Raw genomic sequence first — 27,674 nt, forward strand, 5'->3', positions numbered from 1 at the left:
AACAAGTCTGTGAGAGAGCCCTCTCCAGAGGAGGCCAATGCCTCTATCCTGTAAGAAATCACTAAAGGGTATAACAACACAGAGAGAGCATTAATTATAACAGTTGAGCGTCGACTTATCTGGACCAGCAGATCGGAGGCCTCCCATGTCCTAGAATCGTCCGACCGGCATCCGGTGGGGGTACCACTTAGCACACAGGTAGTTCACTGTCTTGTCAAACACGTGCCCAGTAAATATTGTTCACTCCACATTGGAAGTGGCTGACTGTTCCCCGTGTGCTCCTCTAAGAGATCGTCTCTGCACACCCGTCTGTCCCTTCTGTTGTACAAACTTCATTACTTCCAATGGTTCAGTGAAGATTCGCATCTTGCCGTCAACGGTTATTTTGAGCTTGGCCGGGTACAGCATGGCATATGGAACATTCAAGACTCTCAGTTTCTGTTTTGCTGCTGTGAACTTTTTCCGCGCTTCCTGTACTGATGACGTGATGTCTGGGTATAGGGATATGTCCATACCTTCATGAAATAGCTTGCCTAGTTCTCTGGCATTTCGGAGCGCTGCATCTCTATCCCTGTAATTTAGGAGTTTGGTGATAATCGGCCTCGGCCTGGATCCAGCAGGTGGTTTCGGCGCCAGCGACCTGTGGGCTCTTTCCACAATAAAGACATCCGAGAACGTGTCACGTCCCAGTATGGAGATGAGCAGCTGCTCTTCGTAACGTTCCATCGGACCCGTGTTTATCGTCTCTGAAACTCCCATTAAGCGAATGTTGCTTCTGCGGGACCGATCTTCTAAGTCTTCGGTCTTCACCGTCATGGTCGCCAATTGCTTCTCCATCCTTGACTGTTTTGCGTCCATCTGTACTTGACCGTCTTCAGCTTCGGATATTCTTCGCTCCGCCATATCCAGTCTTTCTGTGTGTTTATCAATCCGCTCTGACATCCGTTCCACTCTGTATGTCAAGGAGTCAATTTTCCCATCAATGTTCGATAGCGCGGCTTGAATTGTGGTGAACATAGACTGTATATCGTCTTTCGTTACCCCTCCTGTGGCTCCCGTCGCTGTTTGCGCCGTCGATTGTTCGTCAGTGCCCTGATCCTGCTGCTTCCTAGTTTGTTCGAAGGTGATTTTCGGTTGGTTGCGGTCTGGTTTACCCATGGTGTAGTTTAGAAGTTATCCGGTCCACGCTTGTGGTAAAAAAAACAGCGTCACCAGCACACCGACGCCTTAGAAACTAGGGCCCCAGTCTTGCCTGCAGCACAAAGAGTGGCTATGCCGCGCGGCCCACTCAGAACTCAGAAGCAGTTGGCAGCATGAATGTTATTCCCAACTGTATCTGTGGTCCATAGTGTAGTTACGGTACACGTGGTCTTCAGGGGAATATTGACAGGAAGGCACTGTTCCCTGCTCCTCTTTTTATTGTCTCCCCGCTCAGGACTCTCAACCAGGGTGGCGAAAGGTCTGGTCTCGCCTCCTATCCTGTGTCAGCATCTGGAGGTTCTACGCAGCGTCACTTGCGCAATCCCAGCTTCCAGATGTGTGGCACACCACACAGCCAAACATCCAGCGCATGGGCACCGGGGGGGAGACTCATATATACTGCAGCACTGGTGCAATGGATGTGGTTTATTCGAGCTGGCCCACCAGCTCACACAGTCAACTGGTGTGCCTCGCGTCCCGAGGCTCCACGGTCCTTCAGGGCCGCGATCACTCCTGTGTCCCCAGTTCACTGCAACACGGCTGCACTGTAATAGCAGTGCCCTTGGTCAAGGTCTGCAGGCAGGCCAGCCTTGCACACCCGTCCCTGCGGCTCTCCGCGCGGCCCCAGCAGGGCGCCGCCCCGGGCCTCGACGTCGTCCGGAGGTGTTCAGTGGGACGTTCGCTGGCAGGGTATTCCCGGGTCCCCAAGGAGGCTCGTCTCTCTCCCCACAGCGCGTGCGAGGGGGGTGCAGGGTCAATAGGTGCCGGAGGACGGGCCCAGGACAAGCGGGGCAGTGCGTTACTCACGGGCTTCCACAGGCGTGCCGATGTTCTCCACAATCAGTGTGGGTATTGCCAGGTCTCAATGTTTGTGTCCGCCAGCATTAACACCTCTCACGGTGACTCAGACGCAGCGGGCCTCATATCCTCCCTTGGCCGCGCTGCGTAACGTGCGTTTCGGCGTGTCTGCCCGCTGGGGCCCGTGGCTTAACTTTCACTTTCTCCGCGAGTGCCGCAGAACGTGCCCTCACTGTTTCGGAACCTGCCGGTGTCTTCTGGAGTCAAATTTGGCACTAAACTGGTCCCGCTGCCTTTGCCTCTTGACCTCCACCAGTTTCAGGTTTGTTGGCCAGTGTTGAAAGGATATGACTGTAGGATTGTCGGGCGTTCGTGAGGAGCTCGCTTAGCAAGCGGCCATCTCGCTTCAAGGCCCCCCCAACTGAGCCCAATAGCTCATACTTTCAGTAATGCAAGACCTAGTGCATTGCAAATGCTTGCGTATTGAGCCAGGAACCAGCATTTTATGTCTCAGTGTAGTACCTCCAGCTGCTCCTAGAGGTCCCTAGTGAGCAAAGCACCAGCACTGCTTGTCTAGATGCAGTACGGCAAGCTGCTCAAAGAGCTCCCTAGTGAGCAAGGCACCAGCACTGCTTCTCTAGGTGCAGTACCGCAAGCTGCTTCTAGAGATCCCTAGTGAGCATCATACATTTTTTGTCACATATCGTACTGCACCCTGCCGAAGATATGGTAAATCCACCTTACCCATAATGCATTGCATGCAAGACAGTACCACAAATACATTCAAATAGCTATGTCCATATATACAATTAGCAGCTTTGAAATGTGACAAAAGAATTATTATATTAATTCCGGATCAGGTTGTACTCTATGTGGAGCTGATGAAGGGAAATTTATAGAAGGTCTAATATAAATGTGACATGTGGTAGCGGGTAAAGTAACCACTGCCAATATAGTTTAGGACCAAGTGAGTGCCCTGTCTGAAGACCTTTAAGAAAATAGTGCCTTGAAGCTGTAATTAAAACCTAGGGCGTAACAACACATGTAACAGGGGGTGTCCTCATGGGAGGTTACAAGAAGAGACAGGCGGTACTAAGTAGGGACTACGAAGCCTAATGACCAATGAAAAGCCACCATTTACAAAGGACAGGGACAAGAGCCAATTAAAAAGATGGGCGGAAAGTAGGCAGAGCTTTCACAAGTTCCGTTAAGATTTCCTGGGGCAGCAGAAGTTTTGTACACGCCTCAGCTTCGCTGTGCAATCAAATGCCACTGTATCTCAGCCGATCCTGATTAGTTTCAGAAAACAGTTAAAAATCTGGCTTTTTTCTTCTTTATGCTAATGTTTCTTTTCTGATCACTATCATCTGTATTCTTTGCAGCTCAGCCACTAGCCCCAAGATGCCCTCCTGCATTCGCTGAACTTTCTAAATGTAATCTAATCCAATCTTTTGTTGCATTAATTAATAAAACATTGGAGTGGTGAAACAAACAAGAAGAGGCTGCATATTCAGCATTGAGAAGATACCCTAAGAGTTTGCATTTTTTTTCATCGATAGTCTTGAATCCTAAATTAGCTCTTAGTGAGAAACATAGATTATACTATGCTGTTGTACCATCTGTTATTTAATAAAAAAGGCATTTCCACAGGTGTTAGACTGTGATCTTGAACTGAAAACAAGTTTTAGAAGATAATCGGAATATACACAAAACATCATACACACCTTTTAATACAGTAAGTGTGAACAAGCAGGTTCATTTTCTGCAGAGTGTAATAATGTATGTGTTTTATACAATCTACTTCACTCTTGGAGCAAGAAAGGATGCTGTGTTGCTACCAGAGCTGCCACCTTACGAATTGAGGAACCAGGTTCGAGTTTCTTCATCACCTCAACATCCTGTGGTTGTGGACAATCAGTTTATCTCCCCATGCGTACAAATTGAATGTGATCCTGTGTAATGTCATTGATACTTATCAATCAATCAGGGTTGGTAAAGTACAGCTACTCACCCGCAAGGGTCTCGAGGCTCTATGGGGAAAGAGGGGCGTGGCTCCATTGAGTGCTGGGGTCATCCGAAGAGCCAGGTCTTGAGGTCCTTCCTGAACTGGAGCAGTGTAGGGACTTACCGGAGGTGGAGGGGGAGGTTGTTACAGGCTGGAGGGTGTTGAAGCAGGCCAAAAATACAGTGTTGATCTGGTGGTTCATCATGAGTGATGAGTCAAATATGATGACGAGGTTTCGTGCGTGGTCCATTGGGGTGGGGGGGTTATCGAGGGCGGGGGACCACCAGTTGTTGTCCCACGCGGAGGGGGTGGAGCCAAGGATGAGGACTTCTGATTTCTCTGAGTTAAATTTCAGGCAGCTCTTCTTCATCCAGGTGGCAACAGCTTACATCCCTTCTTGGAAGTTGTGCCTGGTGATGTTGGGTTCTTTATGGAGGGAGAGGATGAGTGGATGAGCTGGGTGTCGTCAGCGCAGGAGACAATGTTAGGCCGTGGTTTTTAGGTCTTGTGCCTAGCATTGGAGTGCGTAGCACTGCTCGCGCAGCGCGAGACCTCTTGTACGGGGTTCTGAAAGCTGACCACACGCTCGTGCGTGTGGTTTTGCTTTCCCTGTCTGCCATTGGCTTTCGTGTGCTTTTTAAAAAAAAATGCAGCACGCAATTTGGCAAAGGCGGGCGCATGTCCCGCCTATGCTCCGCCCATTCCCGTCCGTGTCTAGGACGCGCATCAGCGCGCGGTACAGACGACAGGCTCCCTCACCCCCCACTCATCTGTGGTGCGTGCGCACCACTGGTTTCGTTTTCCGCCCCGCTCCTCTCGGATCGCGGCAACCTATGTGCGTTATCTTCTCTCCGAGACTTGAGAAGTAAGGCCCGTGTGAACAGCAAATATACGCCCCTTGACAGGACAGCACGTCTCTGGTGACCTTTAGCTCTATTCCCCAGCCGCCCCCTAGAGGCCTGCAGCACTGTACCCACGGAAAAGGTGCAACTTGTCCCTCCTGAAAGGCACTTGAGAAATCTAAAACCATGCAGGACCAGCCTTTGTGACCTAGAACGACACGCCTCGGGACTACAGCTGCCTGACCCTTGTGGCCTGGACATCTGAGGCTTGTTCCTTACAGAGGACTGGGGTTGCAAGTCTCTAGAGCCGCCTACAGTTCTAAAAACACTTAGGTTATCTCCTTAAAATGACTTTATCCACCAGGACAGTGTTTCAGACCCGTGCCTTTCTGCTGCAAATCTTTATCAGAATCAAAACTACAGCACCCAAAATGCACTAGGTACGATCGAAAATGACAGCGCATTTCTGTCAGAGTGCAACAGCCTGCAGTTCCTTTTAGCGACCAAAATACGCAAAGGCCTCTGTTGGTGTCGGCTTTCTACTGAGAAAACTGGATAGTCTGTCTGTTGTTCAGGAAGTGCCTACAAGTAGGTAGGGGGTACTTCCTGTATACTAATGAGCAGACCCCGCTTCCTGGCACAGGTCATTAACTGAGGCAAATGGGGAGGGGCTATGCGTAAATCCAAAACCTTCTTAAAGGGGTATGTTTACCTCCCTCTCGTCACATGTACATAACTGCACAAAGTCCATGGTGGGTAAAAAAAACGACAATTAAAAACAACTACAAAGAGAAAGAGAACCAAATTCCTTCTGAATGGACCAAACCACGGCAAGTACTGAGAGCGCAAAACATCCTAACAGCTTGGCAGTACGGGCCCGAATACATGTGCATTTATTAAGAGCCACGGGCGCCGGTGTCCTTACCTCTGTGTGGTCCCGAAGAGAGGGTTCTTTACCCGAAAACCACCTTTGTTCCGGTTTGAGAGCCAGACTCTGCTTTCTTTGGTGCTCTCTAGTTTCAAACTCTGCAGTTCAACAGGTTTACCAGCCCCCTCCCTCCTCAAGCCAGCCCCCTATCCTCCTCAAGCCAGCCCCCACCCCTCCTCAAGCCAGCCCCCTCCCCTCCTCAAGCCAGCCCCCTCCCCTCCTCCTAGCCTTGGGTAGCTAAAAGACACAGAAAAGATGCGCACGCCCCAAAACTTTTTTCTATATCCCTAGTTGAATTTAGAGACCAGATAACATCCATGAGCGTCCGAGTAGGCTTTCGTCGGCCACAATTTCATACTTTTTTCATAATGACGGCGATTCCCTGGTGCAAGCCTCTGTTAAAGCCAACGGACTATTAAAACAACTAATGCTCCAAGCGGGTGACACTTCGGTGAAACAATCGGTGCGGGCCATGGTGTGTGCTTCAAAGCTGTCCCGGGGTGCGTGAGCCTCCAATGGAATCAACAAGTTAATTTGGATTCGCAAAGTTTTTGCGCAAAGATGTGCAGCAGTTCAAGTCAATGGTGCTGTCCGAGTGACATTGTGTTTGCACTCGCCATGTCCCAGGCTGGGAGTGATTAGTTCTTGTAGCTCAGTGTTCTCGTGCTGGCCCTTCTTAGGGGCATATTATCAAGCACGGCGTTAAAATTAACGCCGCTTTAGCGGCAGAAAACTGCCGCTAAAGCGGCGATAATGGGCTCGATAATATGCCGCAGAGCATTCCAATAGAAGCCCATGTTGACACCAGAACATGGGCTTCTATGGGAATTCTCAAGGGCATATTATCAAGCCCATTATCGCCGCTTTAGCGGCAGTTTTCTGGCGCTAAAGCGGCGATAATTTTAACGCCATTTCTTTATCATATGCCCCTTGGTTTCTCTCCCATGCTGCGATTTTAGTTCCACTTTTTTCACCCAACAAGCACCAACCCTCACTTCGACCCCCTAAGCTTTTTTTCCACTCCATAGAAGCCCGCGGCTCAGTTGTTATGTGACCCCCTTCTGCCACTCTGCTTTTTATAACACTATACATGCTGGGACTTGTAGGCCCTTTGCTTGAAATAGCTAAGTAGCCATAGAACCACATTGCAATCGGATAGTACGTACTGTGGGGAGGGAACCTATTAGGAATATACTGCGGGTCTAACACCCTCATCTCGATGGGTGTAGGAAAGCTGATAGAAATCAGGACTAAAAATATATGTTTTAAAACATATTTTTAGTCCTGATTTTTATCAGCTTTCAGATTCCCTACCCCCATCGAAGCAACCTTTGCTTTTACCCGCCTGGCCTTTTCTAAAGGAGCGTCATTCCTTTAACGCCCATGAGGTTCAACGGTCAACCTCTTCTTCAACAGTCCAGCTAGCACCCTCTCCTCGTATTTCATAGGAGTGTCTCTTTCAGCAAGGACTGGTGGGAGAAGGAAGCCGGTACGAGAGGGAGACAGTGAATTGAAGCAAGGATGCTGGGAGAGAGGAACCCATAGCTGTTAGATGAGCCCATTAGGGTGACTAGATGGCTCCATGCATACATGCCAACGTTTATAAACATAAAAGAGGGAGGTTCTGAAAAATATAAACAAGGGAATTTATTTTTCCCATTGACTTGCATAAGAGGGTTGCCAATCTTAGGCTCGAGTCAATCTACACTCGGTGCCGAAAAACATACTCGGGCTCCGAAAAAGAAGACGTCCTCTCCCTCATCCACGCCGACCGCTGCTTCAACATCTAAGCACTCGGCGTCGAAGGCTAGTACCGGTTCCTCGGCACCGACAACACCCTCGGAGCCGATCAAAAAACGCCCACCAAAGGGCCCGACTCCCATTCTTCGAAGCCAAAGACCTCGGAACCGAAAAAACAACAGGTTCCATCGGACAAAGACACTGCAAAACTGCACGGTTCCAAACCTAGAACCACTACCGAGTCGACGCCGAAAAAACGTACAGCACCGAAGCCGTCGACTCCGAAGGATCTGCCTCCCACAGAAGAACTGTTTCGTCCAGATCCTACCCAAGAGACTTTTGTGAAGGATCTTAAGACTGGTCACTTAATGCTTAGTATCAAGAAAAGACACCTTGAAGCGCCTGCACCGACACTACCACCGAAAAAGAGAGACTTTGCTACCTCTCCTTTAAGGATCCCTTCTCCTCTTCCTCCTCCTCCTCCTCCCCCCCCACCACACCGCTCTCCTACCCCATCACCTGCCCCAGTAGATGATGATGATAACACCTCAGATGATGCAGGGGGAGGTGGGGACGATCAACACCTAGGGGACCCTACTCCTACTGGCTCCCCAGACCCCTGGGATGATTACAGTGTCCCAGACGTCCCTTACACCCCACAAGATGACATCTACCCCTCCAGGCCTTCCCCTCCTGAGGACAATATCGGCGTCAACCAGCTCCTTCACAGAGCTGCCCAGTACCACGGGGTTGCCCTTCATACAGACCCAGTAGAGGAAGATTTTCTCATGGACACTTTCGACACCACACAAAGGTCCACCTCAATTTTACCCATGCTTAAAGGGGTCATTAAGCATGCACCAGAGATCTTTAAAGACCCCGTCAGGGCTCGAGTCATCTACCCCAGTATAGAAAAAAAGTATAAGGCTGCTCCTACTGATCCAGCATACATTAAGGGCCCCGCACCACTATACTCCTTGGTAGTCTCTAATGCAAGGAAGAGAGCCAATTCCCAAACATCAGGTGACGCACCACCACCAGATAAGGAATCTAAACTCCTAGACGCCTCTGGCAAATGCACAGCGTCACAAGCAGCAAACATATGGCGCATTGCTAATATCCAAGCGCTCCTAGCCAGGTATGACAGGGCACATTATGATGAACTAGAGTCCATAATGCAGCACCTCCCTGACAGGTATAAAAACAGGTCCAATGAACTAATATTGGAAGGTAAACCCATCACTAACCTCCATCCGTTGTGCCTTAGATGTGGCAGATACCGCCTCAAGGGCAATAAACACCAGTGTCCTTTTGCGTAGGCATGCCTGGTTACGTATCTCAGGTTTTAAACCTGAAGTCCAGAGTTCCATACTCAATCAGCCATTCGATGAGCAACACCTATTTGGCCCCAATGTGGACGTATCACTTGAGAAAATTAAAAAGGATACAGACACAGGCAAATCTATGGGAGCCTTGAAGTCGCAAGCTCCTAGACAGTCTTTTCGTCGCTCATCCTTCAGATGTACCCACAGAGGCTACTCCTCTGATAGCCCCTCCACTTCTTACAAAGCTCCCACCAAATCCACCTTTATTAGAGGTTACCAAAGGGGTGGTTACAGGGGAAATAACAGCAAAGGCAGAGGCAAAAATAACAAGTCCCGCTCTGCCTCCACCCCACCCCATGACTTCCCTCCACTTCCCCCAGACCATTCCACTCCACTCGGGGGAAGACTCCACCAATTCCTCCCGGCCTGGGCAAACATCACTTCAGACAGGCTACTGTCTCGAACTAACATCTATCCACCCAAACATACCACCCAAACAGCATCCAATATCATAAGAACATCTGTTACTGCTAAAGCAGGAGGTAATCTCCCTACTACAAAAAAGTGCAATAGAACCAGTTCCCCTGCACCAACAAAGCAAGGGAGTTTACTCCCTCTATTTTCTCATACCAAAAAAGGACGTCTCTCTCAGGCCTATTTTAGACCTCAGACCCCTAAACCTATACATACACTCAGACCATTTCCACATGGTTACACTTCAACAGGTCCTTCCTCTGCTTTCACAGGGCGACTTCCTTACTACCCTAGACCTCAAGTATGCCTAATTCTACATTCCCATTCACAGCGCTCACAGAAAAGATCTCAGATTCGTAGCGGACGGTCAGCATTATCAATTCAAAGTACTCCCGTTCGGAGTCACCACAGCACCAAGAGTGTTTACCAAGTGCCTAGCGGTGGTGGCAGCACATCTAAGAAGACAGCACATCCACGTCTTCCCATATCTAGACGACTGGCTCATAAAAGCCAGCTCATACAATCAGAGTGTACAACACACTCACGCCACTATTCAACAACTGCACGACCTGGAGTTCACAATAAACCACGCCAAGTCCCAGCTGCAACCTTCTCACACGCAACAATACCTCGGTGCCACAATAGACACCTCAAGAGCGCTAGCCTATCCCAGTCCTGCCAGGATAGCAAGCATACAAGCTCTTCTCACCAAATTCCAACCGCAACACACTCTTCCAGCTTGAGTGTTCATGCAACTCATAGGGATGATGGCCGCTTGCATATTCATAGTGCCTCATGCAAGACTCCAGATGCGTCCTCTCCAAGAGTGCTTAGCACGCCAATGGAACCAGGCTCAAGATCCGCTAACACATCTGGTGTTGGTAGGCAGTCGTACCCATCGCTCTCTGCAGTGGTGGAACACCAAGAACCTTTCCAAAGGGCGACCGTTCCTAGAGCCGTATCCTCAAATAGTTCTGGCGGCGGATGCATCCCCCTCCTGCTGGGGAGCTCATCTACTACATCACACCATGCAGGGCAGGTAGACACCTCTACAAAAGTTACTCCACTTCAACCATCTGGAGTTACTAGCCATATTCCTAGCCTTAAAAGCATTTCAAAAACACATATCAGGCAAAGCTGTCTTAGTCCGCACCGACAACATGACAGCCATGTATTATATACAAAAACAAGGCGGGACACACTCTCTGCAGCTCTCTCAGCTCGCACAGAGGATATGGAGGTGGGCTATACCTCAGAACATCTTTCTCCTAGCCCAACATGTCCCAGGTGTCCAAAACACTATAGCCGATCTGTTGAGCCGTCAAACACAGCAAATCCACGAGTGGAAACTTCATCCGCAAGTTCTTCAACCGTTTTTTCAGATGTGGGGGCAACCACAGATAGACCTCTTCGCCACCCAAGAAAACGCCAAATGCCCAAGCTTCGCTGCCAGGTATCCTCACCCATTGTCCAAAGGCAATGCGATATGGATGAACTGGTCAGGCAGATTTTCGTACGCTTTTCCGCCTCTCCCACTCATTCCACTAGTGGTGCGCAAACTACAGCAACACTCCTTAAAGCTCATCCTAGTTGCTCCAACTTGGGCCAGACAACCATGGTACACCACATTGCTGGAACTCTCTGTAGTTCCGCACCAAAAATTACACCTCTCTCCACGCCTCTTAACACAGAACCATGGAGAGATCCAACACCCAGACCCAGCTCAGCTCAACCTAGCGATCTGGCTCCTGAAGTCCTAGAATTCGGTTACCTTAACCTTCCTCCTGTCTGTATGAACGTCATTAAAGAAGCTAGGTGGCCTACCACTAGAGCATGCTATGCAGCCAAGTGGAAACGATTTGTAGTATATTGTCATAACAACAACACTGATCCCCTAGATGTGTCTATCCAACACATCATAGGCTACTTACTACACCTCAAAGATGCAACTTAGCCTACACGTCTATCAGACTGCATCTTGCTGCTATAGCAGCATATCTACAAAATAGACATCTCTCACTTTTCAGAGTACCTGCCATAAAGGCCTTTATGGAGGGACTCAAAAGAATAATTCCCCCCAGAGTACCACCTTCCCCTGTGTGGAATTTAAACATCGTTCTCACAAGACTAATGGGGCCTTCATTTGAACCTCAACATAAATGTGAGCTACAATTCTTAACATGGAAAACTGCTTTCCTAGTAGCCATTACTTCTCTACGAAGAGTTAGCGAACTGCAAGCACTAACCATTCAGGAACCCTTTCTGCAGATGCATCATAATAAGGTTGTTCTCCGCACTAATCCTAAATTCCTCCCTAAAGTCATTTCTCCCTTCCACCTCAATCAATCTGTGGAGCTGCCTATATTCTTCTCGCAGCCACAAACAGTCGCAGAAAGAGCTCTTCACACCTTAGATGTCAAAAGAGCACTGCTGTACTACATAGAGAGAACACAACCTTTTCGTAAGACCAAACAACTATCCGTGTCTTTCTCACCACCACACAAGGGCAACCCCATATCAAAATCTGGGATAGTCAGGTGGATTGTCAAATCCATACAAATTTGTTACCACAAAGCAAAACGTACATTATCTGTTCCTCCTAAAGCCCACTTACACAAAAGATAGGGGCTTCAGTGGCATTTTTAGGGAACATTCCCTTAGATGATATCTGCAGAGCAGCTACATGGTCTACACCGCACACATTCACAAAACACTATTGTGTCGATGTGCAAACTAAACAACAAGCTAGCTAGTGTGGGCCAGGCTGTACTCAAAACACTATTTCAAACTACTGCAACAGATAGTGGTGGTCGCCGCTAGGTGGGGATACTGCTATACAACCTATGCATAGTGTGTAATCTGCAGCTCATATGCCTTGAACGGAATATGCTACTTACCAGTATGCATCTGTTCTTGGCATGTAGAGCTGCAGATCTACACACGCCCACCCGCCTCCCCGGCTACCTTTATCTGTTCCAGTATTATCTTACTTAGATACCGCATACATGGGCAACTTTCCTGTTTCTTACAAAGCTCCATCATTTCCCTGCTGACGAAAAACAATCTGAGGATGGAGTCGAAGCCCATGCGCACTATGATTCAAAGGAGGAGTCACATACCTCGTGACTTCCAAAGACTTTCCAAGACAAAAACAAGTGCAAACATCCGGGCCCAACACCAGATGGCGATCTATTTATAGTGTGTAGATCTGCAGCTCTACATTTCAAGAACAGATGCATACTGGTAAGTAGCATATTCCTTCCCTTTCTTTTACTCAAATGTTGAATTTTTCTTGATGCAAAATTTTGACAACTTTGTCTCATGTGGTCCTCTGTTGCTGCATGATCCGAGTGGCCGTACTTGTAAAGAAGCAGGGTCAGGTTCTGGCCGTTCCCAGGAGTGCACCCCGCTGGTGAGCCACAAGTCACAAGACACACAACCCTGCCTGTGAACCTCAGTCACTCCATACAGCAGCAAAATAAGGTTTATAAATGCCCATGAATTTTACAGTGGGAAATTGCAACAGCTAATTTTATAGTTTAGGATCATGGATGAACATCCCTTTTCAGGATTCGTAAGACACCATAAACTGATCTGGAGGCGCTCTATGAATAGATAGGGCATCTAACAGTTAGTGACATGTTTATTGAGAGCAGGAGTATTATTGCTCATTTGGAAATGAAGTGACACGACAGTATATTATAATTTATAAAATAAACTTACATGTATGCAATGAGTTTGTGTGTGTCTCTGTCTGTCTGTCTTGCCATGGAAAACCTATTGGCTTTGTTAATGCTTATGTTTTCCCCTAAGTGGCCCTTGTGGATTCATATCCACGGTTACCATCGTTGAATATATTTTGTTATATTGAAAGACATCCCAGTCAAAATTGGCTTGCATGGTTGTGTGCCCATCCGAGATTGGCCTCTTCGAATGGGAGTTTCTAAACATAACAAAGATGCAAAGATGCCCACCATGCAGTTCTGCACATGTGATTGTTAAAAGAACATTTTCAGATGGCCATTGCTTGCTATTTCGGGTAGTATGGAAATGTGAGGGTGCTGGGCTGTCAATTGGCCTTAGGGAAGGGAGTTTTAATAAAGATAGGAGGGAGTCTCAAAGAGCAGAGTTGGGAAAAGGAGAAAGGGAGGGAAAATAGTCCCTCAGATGCACTGCAATTATAGGTGTTCCATAAGCTTTGGAAGGATATACGCTAGCCAATCAAAGCATGACGAGATTGAAAGGCTCCTGAGTGGAAAACATACAAGAATAAGGAGGACAGCCATCGAATCAGGAGCAGAGGCAGACAAGAAACTACCCAGTCATGAGTTACTACATGACCCAAAGTCCGCTCGCATGTTGTGTTATTCACAATAGGTCTTTGACCACAGGCAGATAAAGCTGCCTGTAGGTGAAAACAAAAAAGACACCTTGTTTGCGGCCTAAGGTCATAGAATTCAACCTTGATTTGCTGTGTCCTGAGGAGGTGCAAGTTTTATGTTCTTGTTCTAGATATTATGATGGAGGTGCCAAAAGGCTTGTTTGAGCTGATCAGTTTTTAGTTGGGGATTTGACTTGTATTGTTGTAAGAACGCTAGCCTGTCATTTGTGTATTACTTTACAATCTCTCTCTCATAATGGCCTCACAGGTACTCATAAAGTTTCGGACTGTACAGAGGAGCATGGGGATCCAATGTGTACACCGTGCAGAAAAGGAAAAGAGTACTTAAAAGACAAGGAGTGCCACCGCTGCACCGAATGTGACCATGGGGAAGGTGAGTTTACAAAAAAACATAAATAATTCTTCCAGCCCCCGCAACCCCATTCAGACAATAAAAGTTAAACAATATTGTTTGATATGAAGCCATGAGTAGCAACTGGCCATGATGTTGAAAAATGATTTGAAGGCGCTGCCAGGAAGTATGAGAACACTTCTGCTTGGAAATAAGGAGTCTAAGGGTGATATTGCTGCCCCTTGTAATGACGCAAAGCTTCTACTGTACATTATTGATGGCCAATCACCCTTCCTTACCACATGATGCTTTGTCCAAACCCGCCGCTGATAGAGGCCTTTTTTAGCATTTGGTGCCCATCACCCTGTACCATTCTCTAGTTATTAAATCGATCTTTCTGCTCCCAGGTGACACAACTGGCACTGCCCCGACTGCTCCCTTTTACCTGGCAGGTCTTGGCTAAATGAATGCCTCACAGGCCTCCAAACAAAAAGATCTCCTGAACTAGTACAACCGCAAACCACAGTCCATTAATGAGATAAACTAGCCCTCCCGATGTCGGTACTTCTAAGAAAATTAGAGCAATAGGAATATATTTTGCTTTATATATTTTCATGCATATTTACGTAGTCATAGAGTTTTATTATGCGCACATATCACCAGGAGGGGTCTCAAAGCACTGCAGCGAATGCCGGTGAAGGCGAAGATAGAACAGCTGAAATCGGGGTAAGGGTGAGCGGTCAGAACAGCCAGATTTTAAGCTTTTTTTCTGAACTGGTTATGATCTGAAATAGTGCAAAGCTGCAATGGGAGTTAGTTCCACAGGCGGGGGGGGGGGGGGGGGGGGGGGGGGGTAGATGGGAAAATGAGCGGCTACCGTGCCGAGAGGTTCGCACCCTGAGCGGAGTGAGACGATGTTTAGTTCCAGACCTAAGGTTTCTGTGAGGGAGATACCACTTTAGATTTTTGGCCAGGTAGCTTGGCCCATTCTCAAACAGGGTCTTGTGTACCAGACAGCTGATTTTAAAACAGATCAGTTTTTTAATTGGGAGCCAGTGAAGAGTTTTCAGACTGAGCGCTGACGGGGACCGAGGTGGAATGTTTAATACCAGCCTGGCAGCTGTGTTCCGTAAGATTTGGAGCCTGGTGACAAGCTCTAAATTAATTGAGGCCATCAAAGCATTTCCATAGTCAAGACAACTAATGATTAAGCCTTGGACAAGTGGTTTTCTTGACTCTAATGGGATCCATTGGAAGATCTTACGTAGGTTCCTCATTAGGCCATAACAGGTGCTCATTATTTGGTTTACCTGGTCTTTCATGGATAGTTTGTCATCGATTTTTTACTCCAAGGTTGCGTACCATGGGTTTAGGAGAAGAACAGGGACGAAGACTATGGGGCCATCAGTTGTTGACCAGTGTTCATGAGCCTTGCCAAATAAGATGATCTTGATATTATTGGCATTGAGCTGCAGATAGTTAGCTTGCATCCTGAGGTTTGTATGAGTCATACAGTTTTTAAATCTAATTCTGGTATCAGTTGGGTTGGGACTGAGGGTGATGAGTAGCTGGGTGTCATCAGCGTATGGCAATACGTCAAACCCATATATTCTGATCACCTTGGACAGGGGGGCCACATACAGGTTAAAAAGCATGGGACTGAGTATAAATCCCTAGGGACTCCCTTGTCTACCATCCAGCTACGAGAAGCTAGGGTGCCCAGTTGTACTATGGTAGTTCGGTCTTTTAAATAGCTTCTGAGACAGCTTAGGGCTGTTCCTCTGATACCCATCTCCCATAGTCGATGTTCTAATATACTGTGGGAGATGGTGACGAAGGTGGCCAACGCGTCTAACAAGACAAGTATGGCTGACTGTCCAATGTCCTGGGCGAGTCTTATATTGTCGACTACCTCAACCAGAGAAGTGTCAGTGCTTTAACCAGCCCTAAAGCCTGACTGAGAAAGGTCCAACAACTGATGGCTTTCCAAATAGGTTGTTCGCTGTACCTTTCAAAAATAGGGGAGTAAGGAGATGGGCCGATATTTGCTGGGCTCATTGGGATCGGCTGAAGTTTTTTTAAGAATTGGCTTGACTCTGGCTTCTTTCCATTTAATAGGGACCGTTGCTTGGGTTAAGGACATATTAAAAATGTCTGTGAGACTTTTGAGGAGCACTGGGGCCAACTTTGTCAGAATATGGGGAGAAAACCGGGTCGACAGGGGAACCAGATTTAATTTTGAGGAGTGCAGTGTTAACTTCTTCAGGAAGTTCAGCAAACTCTTCTAGCAGTGCTGTGAGGGTGTCTGGGTGTCGTCCGTATTAGGGTCTTGCTGTTCAACATTCTGATTGCGCAAGGTGTTATGGATTCTGTCGATCTTTTCTTAAAAAAAGGTAGATGGTGTGTCTACCCAGTCTTGTGTGGATGGGCTGTCAGATACACTCTGATCATGCATCGAAGAGCTCATGCCACTTCACTAGGGACAACAACTCAGTATGGCTCCCAACAGGAGGACTCTATAGAACTGAAAACAGTACCAAATGCTGAAAGTCATTGCAGTAAGTATTTGAGGGATGAATGCAACACTTGTAGCATGCGGGCATAATTATTTTTAAGGCACACCTCCCTCTCCTGCTTCTCCCCCAGTTACTCTACAGAAAAGGGCCAGGCATATATCCTGTGATGCAGCCTCTCCTGCCCAGCGTCTCCGTCCGTATGATATGATTTCAGTGCCTAACATGGATAAGCAGTCTGCAGACCTATGTTTTTGAAAAACCTTTGAAACCCCCTCATGCTGGCTTCCAGAGTCGCCATTCTTGTCCATTTCTGAAATTGGAAACTGAAACCCTGTGCCCTCAAACTGCACTATTAATATTCCCATTGTAGCCCACATTTTACTGAGTGAATTTATTTGGCCTCTGAAAAGTACATCATGATTTCATAAAAATTGTGTTCATCAATCATATTTTCCTGGTTCAGTTTTCTTTCCCCACCATTCTATATGCTGTGACCGTTGATACAAATTTGAAACTAAGACTTAATTTCCACTTGGTCACAGCGGGCAAAGACACCGAGAAGCTAGTGGAGCAATCAAAACAAGTCCCCAAAACACCCATGGTGCTTCTGAGCTTTTCTTTGAGGTTAATACGAATAACCTAAGTACGCGAAAGACTCATGCCAGTAATTTATTTCAGTCCTTTATCACTACGTTTCAACATGGATAAGACAATCTTTAAAATTAAATGCTCATTGTACCTCTGGTTCTCCTGGGAGAGACTGACATAGGGTCTGCAAAATTTGTTTCCTTATGGATGCTATGACAATTCGGCCCTGTTTATGAGTTTCCCGGAGGGATGGTTGATAATTATACATTGGCTCTAATCTGAATCGGGAGACGGTCTTTATCAGGCATGATAATTATCACTTATTGAGTTTAGGCCTTGAAAGAGGTCCGTTAAATACAATCCATGTTGCTTTTCTTAGCAAAAATACTGTTGCAATGTGTTCCCATAATTTTGGGGGCTAGCAAGTAATGGCATTTACACACTTTTGGGCAATTACTAGTGAAATGTATGTGTGAAAAAACATAACTTAAATTTCTGACGCCCGGTATCACCTGTTGAAAGTCCCATAAGATGGTATTAGTGTTTTGTGATTGACGGCTTAGTATCTAATTTTCCCGCCACTCGGACTGCCTTTAAGAAGTCTATGGAGAATTTAGAAGCTAATGGAGGCAAGTTTTAACCAGCTGCTGCTCTTTCAATTTCTCATCCATTCCTTGGGTGACACAGTGCAAAACTGATTCAGTACATGAAGGCTCCTGGAAGGCCTTGTTTTAAGAGTAATGCTTCCTATATGTTTTATGTTTTTCATTCACAGAACCTCTCTAGGGATGTGTACTCACTTCCCTGACACTTTCTTCGTAGAGATAGAAAACAAAGGCATTCACGTTTACTATGTTGCTGCTCTCAGTTCATGGGCATTAGCTGTATACCTTTAGTCTTTGCTGCTAGTTATAGCATATTTGTTTGTAGTAGTTGTGATTTGTTTTTTTTAACCACCTCTCGTTTGTAATAAAGATCAATTAACAAATATGGACTCAAAAGGCCGAGAGATGTTGGCTACTGATATAGCATTGTTTTGAGGGTAGTTAGAGGAGGCAGTGTTTGTATTTTTGAAATTTAGACAGCGCATTATACCCAATGGTGTTAAAGCGACAGCAAAAAGTAAGAGCAACTACAAGAGAGGAGACCAAACCTATGTGTCACGGAAGGCACAAAAGCCAGGTTTTCCACTGCTTGCCAAAGGCACCATGTGAGTGGGTAGTGTATTCCACAGCTTGGCAGCGGCGACCCGAAAGGACCCATCTCTACCTGGCCTTCTGCTACTACTGCCCCGTTAATCTGATGAAATGAAACCACAGAGAGACAGTTGTATTTCCAGGCAAGAGAGAATCCAAGTTGTAGAATTTAGTGGTATGGCCTGACATGTTGTCTTCATCTCAATGTATACAGCAACACAAAATCAAAGTGTCTGTTATAGGCACAGTAAATTTTCATAATTTTCCAGCTAGTCCTACATTAAACTCTGGTGGCACAATTATTCTGGCAGGTAAACACAGTGATATGCAACCGACTAGATTCTATACCAATTCACACGCTGTGCATTGACCACTTCCTATACAACTGCCACTTTCCCTTAATACGCAGTAATGCCACTAACAGCAGTTCTGCTATCAAAATCACTTGTCAGACAGTCGTGCATTCCCCGGTGTGCCTCGTCCTGCCATGATAAGTCTCTGAGACCCTTCTCCCTATGTAATCCTGTAGGATGCCCATCACAGCACACACCTCCATCAACATACATGCGAAGAAAATCATGTCAGCAGAATAAATCCTTCCCAGCCATGAAGTGGTAACTCTCCAGCTTCACCTTCTGACCCGTAAGTGCTGAAGCAGGTTTGTCACCCTGAGCACTTCTCATAGACGTTCCCCAGTGTAGATGAATAAGCGCTTCTTTACTCTGCCTAGGTGGCAAACTCCAGGTGTGAGGGCGCCTAGGTGGCAAACTCCAGGTGTGTGAGGGTGCGCTGGAGCCTGTTGTCAGTCCTCTTTTCTGAGAACAAAGCTGGGTAGGCTGTAATCCCAGCAGGTCAGTGTCCGCTGCCATTTCTCCCCAGTAACAAACACTCCACTCTCAGAAACCCCCGAGGCGGCATTTGCCCCCTAGCACACTCCACACTTCTCAGGTGAACAGATAGGATTGAAAACCTAGCTTTGCTGGTGCTTAAGAATAGACGCCTTCATAGCATCGAGCTGAGGTTTTTAGGAAGAGACATCGATTTTCATTTTTTTTGCATTTAAGTCAATTTTTTGTTTCTGGGCGCACAGATTCTTTGAATTAAGCAGTTTCGGTGCACTCTGCAAACAATTACACAATGTTACAAAGGCAGACTTCACCCGGAGGTGTTCCAGTCCCCTAAAAATACAATGCACTTTTGTGCCCTAAAATTCTATTTTTTGCAATAAAACCTTTTGCGAGCCCCAGTTTGCGTCCTAAATGTTCAGGAATGATATGTAGTTTGCGTCAAAGGGCACTGCAGCCTCCAACTTCCTCAAGGAGACTGCATATCCATGTGTAAGGTAACTGGTGCTCATGTAAAGAGCTCAATACCTTCGGGTCGAGTTCGTGCAATATAAAACTGCAGAAAAATAAAATAAATGGAGAGTGACAGCACATATCTTGGCATCAAACAAATAGAGATAGTAACTGATGTATTTCCCATGCACAGGCTTGTGTCTGTCTTTTCCAACATTTAACAATGTTTGTGCAAGTCAACTCTAGTGCAAGGACGTTCTAAGCGCAGACTAAATTACAGTCTGTAATTTGGACATTCCTACCCCTTGAACATAAGGGCAATATTGAGGCAGTTTGTTGTAATCTGGCGCCCTCTTGCGGTCATGCGTCGCCGTGGCACCCCTGTCTATTGTGGGCTCATTATAGCGCTGGCTTTTTCCAAGCCTATTAAGTTTGGTTTTATAATGCACTCAAAACCTATTTCAAGGTTCACTGACTGCTTTTGTCATCGGTTCCAGTGGCATGTAGCTGCCGGAACTCTAGCAGAACTGAAGCAATTCTTTAAAGGGTGCGTCACTGTGTGATAATGTCGAGTCCTCTATGTGTGTGTGCGCTGTTTGTGATTTCTTTTAAACACAATCATTTTGAAGTAGCTCGTCAGATTAATATTTGTTTTTTTTAACTTTCAGGCTTAGAAACCCTCCATGATTGTACTGCAGAAGAAAACACAAAGTGCCAGTGCATTGAAGGCTATTTTTGTAATGCTACTTCTCGCTGTACACACTGCGAGCCATGTGACAAGTGAGTATAATTTAAAATGCGATTGGCTTTTTTTACTTAAATACGCATATCACTTTTCTGCCGCTTGAGGGTGCTGTCTCCAGTTATGTTATGTGCCTGTTTAGGTCGAGCCTGATCAGAGCATGCGCTGCTCTGCGAGGCATGCTGTATTGAAGTATTAACTTGAAGCCCTGCCCACTCTCCGCCCATATTTGTCATTGGCTTGTGTCATTGTCCTTAGTAAATGCTGGCTTCTGATTCATTGATAGGGTTGTTAGTCCCGCCTTAGTACCGCCTTGTCTTCATTTGTAACCGCCCATGAGGACTGGTCATTTTACTTCAGTTGTTACACGGTAGGTCTTCTTTAGTCTGTAAGTACTATTTTCTTTAATGTTTTCAACGACTGCAGGCACTATATGCTTTCCTGTAACATTCAGCAAGCATACTTTAATAGAGGCCGTGGACCTTTCCTTAGACATGGCTCATATAAAGAAAGGGGCGTGTCCTATATTAACGTGAAAGCACAGCATGTGGCCTAGTAAATAACAAGCATTTGCAATGCAATAGATCTCGCATTTCAGAAACTTTGACCTATTGGTATTGTAAATGACAATGCCTTTTATTATTGCAGCTTTTTTAAACATAAATAAAAGGCATTGTCATTTACAATGCCAGTAGCTCAAAATCTCACAATTGCGAGACCTATTGCATTGCAAATGCTTGTTAAGTTAGGGTCTGATTTAGAGTTGGGCAGTAATAGAAAGTCGACCGATTTCTGGAAGAAGTGCTTCAGTGGATTTGCCCCAGACTAAATGCTTCCTCCAGAAACTGGAGTGTATGCCAGTACCCCTGAACTTTGAATCCGGTCTTTAATCTGGATGCCTGAGTTTGTAGCTGTAGTGAGTTTTTGGGAATGCCGGCGCACATTATGTTCCATATTCCAGACAAAGGCCTTGACAAAGTAAGCGGTAAGTAACATTTGGTGATTACCTTGTGGGAGTGCTCCAGTGCCCCCGATCGAGTATGGCTTGAAATTGACAGCTCAGACAGCTGTACATTTTGAACGGTAGGAGTTGATTGGTCTGCTTCACGGTTACACCCAGAATTTTCTGATTTCGTGTCAGAACACAGTTGTGTGCTATTGCACAGTACAAGGCCCTTTGTTTTGACAGTGAAAGAGAAAAGGTCCCCCATTCTTTATCATGCCAATATGCCTGATCCTAAGTACCTCTTATGAGGGAAACATTTTTTGTCCTGAATTTCAGTTTGTTTTCATCACTTAAAATGAAGCCACACACCCCACTGCGATGTCATGTGTGCTCTACTCAAGATAATCACTGGGAAAGACATGAGTGAACAATATTAGTGACCTAACATGATAATAGTCTGTCTTGATCGAGAAAGCATGTGAGCTTTTAGAGTGACATCCTGCCTACAGAGCAAGGGCCCAGGTGGACTCCAGACTTTATGAGTACTCGATTTGAGAATACTGGCTACACATTTTGAACGTCATACATTATTCTTTTGAATTCGAAGACTTAAAATGTAATCTTTCGAATTATAACAAAGCATAATATAGTAGAAATATTAGACACAGTAATTCAGTTATTACAAAATTCTTTCCCTATCTCCTGTAGGTTATTGATATGATTTGAGACTAAATTGTTTGAAAGCATCAACCTTTTACAAAAATAATACGAATAAAATATTACATATTTCTGAAAAGTGCCCTCCAAAACTAGTATGATGGCATTTGGTAGGCCCTGCATCTCATCTGCAAATTTGAGTTATTTGGGTTTGGACACAAAAGTTGGGGTAGGTCTATCATTGGTTCTCATTGTGACCTCTTCAAATTTGCCTATCAAGAGTTATGTGATTTTGGCTTTGTACATTACTGCTTTAGTTATGTTTATCTGGGTGCGTATTAACATAAAGGTACTCTTTCCCTGTTTGCGCCACAGCACACCTTAAAACAGGTGCACCAGGTGAAAAGAGGGAAAGTGAGCCCTTTTATGGTAACTGTGCTCCCCTCAGGGCACCTTGAAACCGCATTGCCCTGGGGGCAGCGCATTCAAGTAAAATACGGAGCGGCTGCTTTATAGCCGCTCCTTGTTTCACAGTGCCCTTGCATGCGGGTGCGGTGAGTGACGGCACCCGCCTGCAGTGAGGGGCCCATAGGACCCCCTTTCTCCCCTCCAGCGATCTACCTTTACGAGGCACACTGAAAGTTTGCCACCTTTTTGTAGCGCACTTTAGGTGCACCTCTCAAAGGCTTGTTTGCCTCTGCACCCGCATTGGTAATTTGGCGTACACTTATTTGCGTGGGGCCCACACACTTCATGCAAATGAGAGAACGTCCTCTAAAGACAGCACTGGCACTACACCAGAGCTATCAGTATTACAGAAGGGGGCGCACAAGTGCCAGCGGCACCTTTTGTAATACCATTGTCCCCCGGGGTGGACAATGTTCCGCGCCCACGCCTGTTGCTCCCCAGGGGCTCCATGTATAATATGGCCCCAGAATTATTCTTTTTATGCCTTTGTTTATAATATTAATCTTATTTTTATGAATCTATTACCGTTAAGCCAAATTCAGTACTTTACCACCAGCTCAAATCAATTATCTACCTTAGTAAAGATCTGTAACTCTAGAATAGTTTCCAGACTAACAATAAATCTCTTTACTTTTTTACAGCCCTTTAACTTAAATTGAAGGGATGTTGGTTTAAAGGTTAACATTGCTGTTTTAGAAAGCTCATTCCTTGCAAAAAATAAGTTGTACTCATTTATTCATTTGGCATGTTATGAGGAGATAATTATAAGAACTACAGTCTAAAATAAGCACGGCACGTCAATATAAGAACTAAATAATGAAATAAAACACAAGTACCAAAACCAAACCTTAGTTGTCTGTCTCTGTCATTTGCTGTGTCATAAATGTGCAGCAGAGGACCGATATGGTACTATCTTCATCCATTGTACCGCCCCTGTGTGCACTAGCATCTGTGAAAGGTATTGTTATGCTTTATGACAAAAATATATCTGGATAGCCTGCCCTGTATGTTACACACAGCCCAATTCTCCTACAACCACCTACATGCACAGACCAGCCAACAAGCTGACTCCCTTCTGTACAGACCTACACGCAGCCATACTCATAGGCCATATGGCATGCAGTAACCCATATTCTCGAGACGTGCAAAGTTTGTTGCATGTATAATGCTGCACCATGATCTAAGACCGTCTCAGATTTCTACATGGTACAGAAGAGTAGAAAGAAGGAATAATAAACGAGCCTTATAACTGGAATGATCTTTAATTAAATAAAGCTGTAAACTGTAGCCAACATGGTAGGTGTCTCGCAGGCAAGGACAGAGAAGGCGAGCAGGACAGACTGCAGGTGAGAAGAAGAGGGATCAGGACAGTGTAGGAAGCTTAAATCAAGGTAAGGGACAGTGCGAGGAATCGGGGTCACCCACGGGGTCAGACGTCACACAATGAGGCACACCTAGTGGGACGTGGGGTGAACAGGCGCAATGAAGACAGGACGACTCTATGGATGGAAGATTTATGCCCATTCAATCTTTAGACCCTTTATCAATTTAATGAAATTTGAGATAGAGAATGGTTGATGTAAATTCCTATTACATTTGTATCCTCTTATCAAGAAACCCATCTTACTGCATGGTAGAATACTTCAGCCTCCATGCCCCTTCAGTTTCTGCCCTCTTTGGATTAATCACTCATCTATATCCATGCAATGTTCTCCGCAGGCCCCTTCCTTTCCTTCTTTACTATAATGTAACACTGCAAGTCATCACCTTAACTCTTTCAACACTTACATCAGCTGCACCCTGGTTTACAACATTGCTTCATGGTGTTTGCATTGCTGGCCTTTCCCTTTACAAATCATAGTTAATCAACTGTGTTGGGTATCAAAGCAAATGAGGATTAAAACTTTCAGCAAGTACTGATTTATTTAATGATTGCTTATGACCACAAACACAGAGTATAGTGTGCATTGAGCAAGGTGCTAAAATGTACTTGCTATTTCCGATTTCATGATAAATGCTTTGCGGTAACTCGAGATGACAAAAATGCTACACATTCCTTTGAGGTCTTCTGCTGTGCTTAACAAACGTTTGGTGTTCATTATATTTTATTTTCTGATCATATCCGTACTTTCACATGAGTTAAATATAGTTTCAGTTCACCACTTCACTATGCCCTGCTCTCTGCAGTGGTTTGTTTCTGTTACTAAAAATGAAAACTTGTAACCAAATGCCACCCTTGCTTTGATAAGGGCCAGGTAGCTATCACTAAATATGTCTCAATAAAAATGCACTTCGTACTAACACACATAATCTGATGAAAAAAACACATGCTAAATTGTGATGAGATATTTATGCTCTACTCCAGAGCCATGGCACTCGCACACCTGTCACTCGCAACGCACTGACAGACTAACCCTCCTGTGCTTCCTTCCTGTATGTGGTATGCAATATTTTGCAAAAAACAAGAGGGAGGACCCTATTTTTAAGACGTAGGGACAGGGTCTAGACAGAAGATTCAAAAGTGAGTCCCTACTCTAGAGTGTATGGATCATGTGTCGGACTAAAAAAAAAACTAATAATAAGGCAGTCAGATAATTGTGCATATGTTATGTTGTACATAAAAAAACCATAAAAAAACAATGATAAAAAATTGTCAAAATGTATTTTATGTTTAAAAAGTACACAGAAGAAAAATACAATAAAATCATTTCATAATTGCAACACACAGTGTCGCCAATCAGAGAAACAAACAGTCGACGCGGCGTTCGGTGACACTTGAAAATGAATACCTTCTACAGGGCTAAGCTTTCTCTATGACAGAATTCCCTGTAAACAATATAACAATACGCTAGATTTCCTTATTTAAGCGTAATTCCATTTTAAATCATAAAAATCATCTACAATTTCAACTATGTCAGTAAGTTAATTAAAAAACAATTTAAGATTTCTTTATCAATGTATCTACCATTGTGTACTACAAGAGAATTATCACATATTACAAAAAATGACTGCTGAGCCCAAAAAATGGGCTTAATAGAGCCTTAACACACGATCCATAATTTGTTTTAGTCATAATTAATATGTTGACATACCTAATGCAAATATTGTCGTGATCCTTCGTATTGTATCAGAAGGGAACCTTCTACGTTCTATGTTCAGATATATTAAAAGCACAACGATGTCTAAACATAAACAAAAGAAAGTTTTTGGAAAGGCTTCAAAAGTGTTCATTATCTAATTAAATTATCGTTGTTCCTTACTTTAGATCAGTAGGAACTTTGTTCTTGTCTTATAGAGTTCTTGTCAATAAAGTTTTCACTTCCTTATCAGCAGACTAACTTCCTTTTTTGATATGGAAGTAATTAAAAACAGGATAATACCTGTATTTTGAAAAAAGCATATTGCATTGATTAAAAGGCATATGCCCAAAGATGTTTTACCCTAAAGCTAATATCTTTAATGGGGCGGTGTTTTATGCGTACCTTTTTATACAGCATTGTACAATTTTGGTTCGCGTTCGTTGGAGCCACCAGTAAGTGCGGAGTAGCCAATATTCTAGAATGTGAAAATACCATAGATTTATATAAAGACCATTTAAAGCTAAAAGGAATTGCGTATCTGTATGTATAATCTGTGGAATGTTTACCTTTAAGCTATACTTTACTATCATCAACAAAAATGTGCAAGATGTGATTGTCCCCCACTTTTTTTGGAGAAAAACTTGATGGTAGTGGCAGAATTAAACTGTAATATAAAGAATATATCTTATTCTACAATAATATAGTTTTCCAACTACTTAACTTTGGTTAATTCGCAACAGAAGATTACCTGTTGTGTGTCACTTTCCCGATATTGCAACACGGAATTAATTTAAAATCTGCAAAAAAAAGACAAAAATAATATATTGTTGATTGAAATGGTGATTTACTTTTATGAGCAGTGGTATTAAGTTGAGCTAATAATTGAGGGCTTCGGTATTCTGTAGTTTATGTTGTATATCGGTTTTCAGGCCCATGCTCAAAGCTCGTATTAATCTACTTCTCAAGTTGTTGGCACTATTTATTTTTTTATAAACAAGATTATAGGTTTTGTTATTTAACATCTACCTCAAAAAGGCAGACGAATTGTAAGCATTTTTATTTTTTTAGAAACAAAGTATAGATTTTGTTACTTAATATTCACTTGGGAGAAGTAAACAGCTATGGGTGTCATATAGTTTCTTTAATATTCATAAATGACAAATATATCCATGACCGATATTTAAGACAGAAGTTGTTACATTGACAGAAAAATTATCGGCTTAGATAGATTATATCAAGTATGTTTGTCGTGATGAATACAGTTCGCTAGGTGCCCGTTCACCCTCGATATTGAAGGCAGAAAACATTATCGGCTTGGACGGGTCATAATAGATGCGTTTTTCATTGTTAGTACAATCGACTCGATACCTGATCTCACTCTATGTAGGAGGCAGATAAACAATAGTTATGGGTTGGTTAAAAATGGTGTTAAGCATTCAAATGTTTAGTCAGGAAAACGGGCCCTGATGTTAGCGCGATATTAGAAATGCTAAATAGCTTTATGAGAACGGATTTTTACCTGATAAAATTCTTACGGCCTGCCTGCTCACAACGAACGACTTCCGGGTTTGATACGTAAGAACGTTTTCCCGGGTTGTCGTTTAAATATATTTGATGATGTCACATGGTTACTTGGTGTAGCAAGAGACAGTGTTTTTGCGGTTAAAGTTTCAGAGTAAACATTGAAGAAACTGAGACATATATAATCGCTAATCTTTGCGGGAGGGTGTTATTAATAATGGATATAAACTAATCGGAATGTTCACAGATTTATTTATAATTTATTTTTACAAACCAACGTGGCGGCCATCTTTGAATGTCTCAAAGTTAGCATTGGTGTGCAATATAAGATTGCTTTTCTTCACCTTATTTACATGTCTGTTAACTAATATGTACTGTAACATAAAGTTTGCTATGACTTGTAATAACCCCTTATGTATAGCGACATTTTCCATTCATTCTACATTTGTGTTACTCAGCATAAAATAGTGATACAGATAGTGTCGGCCATCTTTTAGAGGTAAAAATATACCATGAACATATATCAGATTAGTTTTTCCCAGTCTTTCTTGCTATTGAGGCCCATTCTAACAGTTTTGAATTTGGACATAAAGAATTATGCAATATTTTGTCATAGA

The 27,674-nt window shown here is 44.5% G+C and overlaps 1 protein-coding gene across 2 annotated transcripts in view; it reads left to right on the forward strand.

Moving 5' to 3' along the window:
• FAS (Fas cell surface death receptor) overlaps positions 1 to 27,674 on the forward strand; it is a 223,176-nt gene that overhangs the window by 45,313 nt on the left and 150,189 nt on the right. For both annotated transcript variants that reach the window (XM_085605713.1, XM_085605721.1), the window contains exons 3-4: positions 13,962 to 14,087; positions 20,312 to 20,423. In XM_085605713.1, the coding sequence (XP_085461839.1) occupies positions 13,962 to 14,087; positions 20,312 to 20,423 (238 nt within the window). The remainder of the gene's footprint in view (positions 1 to 13,961; positions 14,088 to 20,311; positions 20,424 to 27,674) is intronic.

The sequence above is a fragment of the Triturus cristatus genome, chromosome 1_2, assembly GCF_964204655.1.
Source record: "Triturus cristatus chromosome 1_2, aTriCri1.1, whole genome shotgun sequence".
In the NCBI taxonomy this organism is placed as follows: Eukaryota; Metazoa; Chordata; class Amphibia; order Caudata; family Salamandridae; genus Triturus; species Triturus cristatus.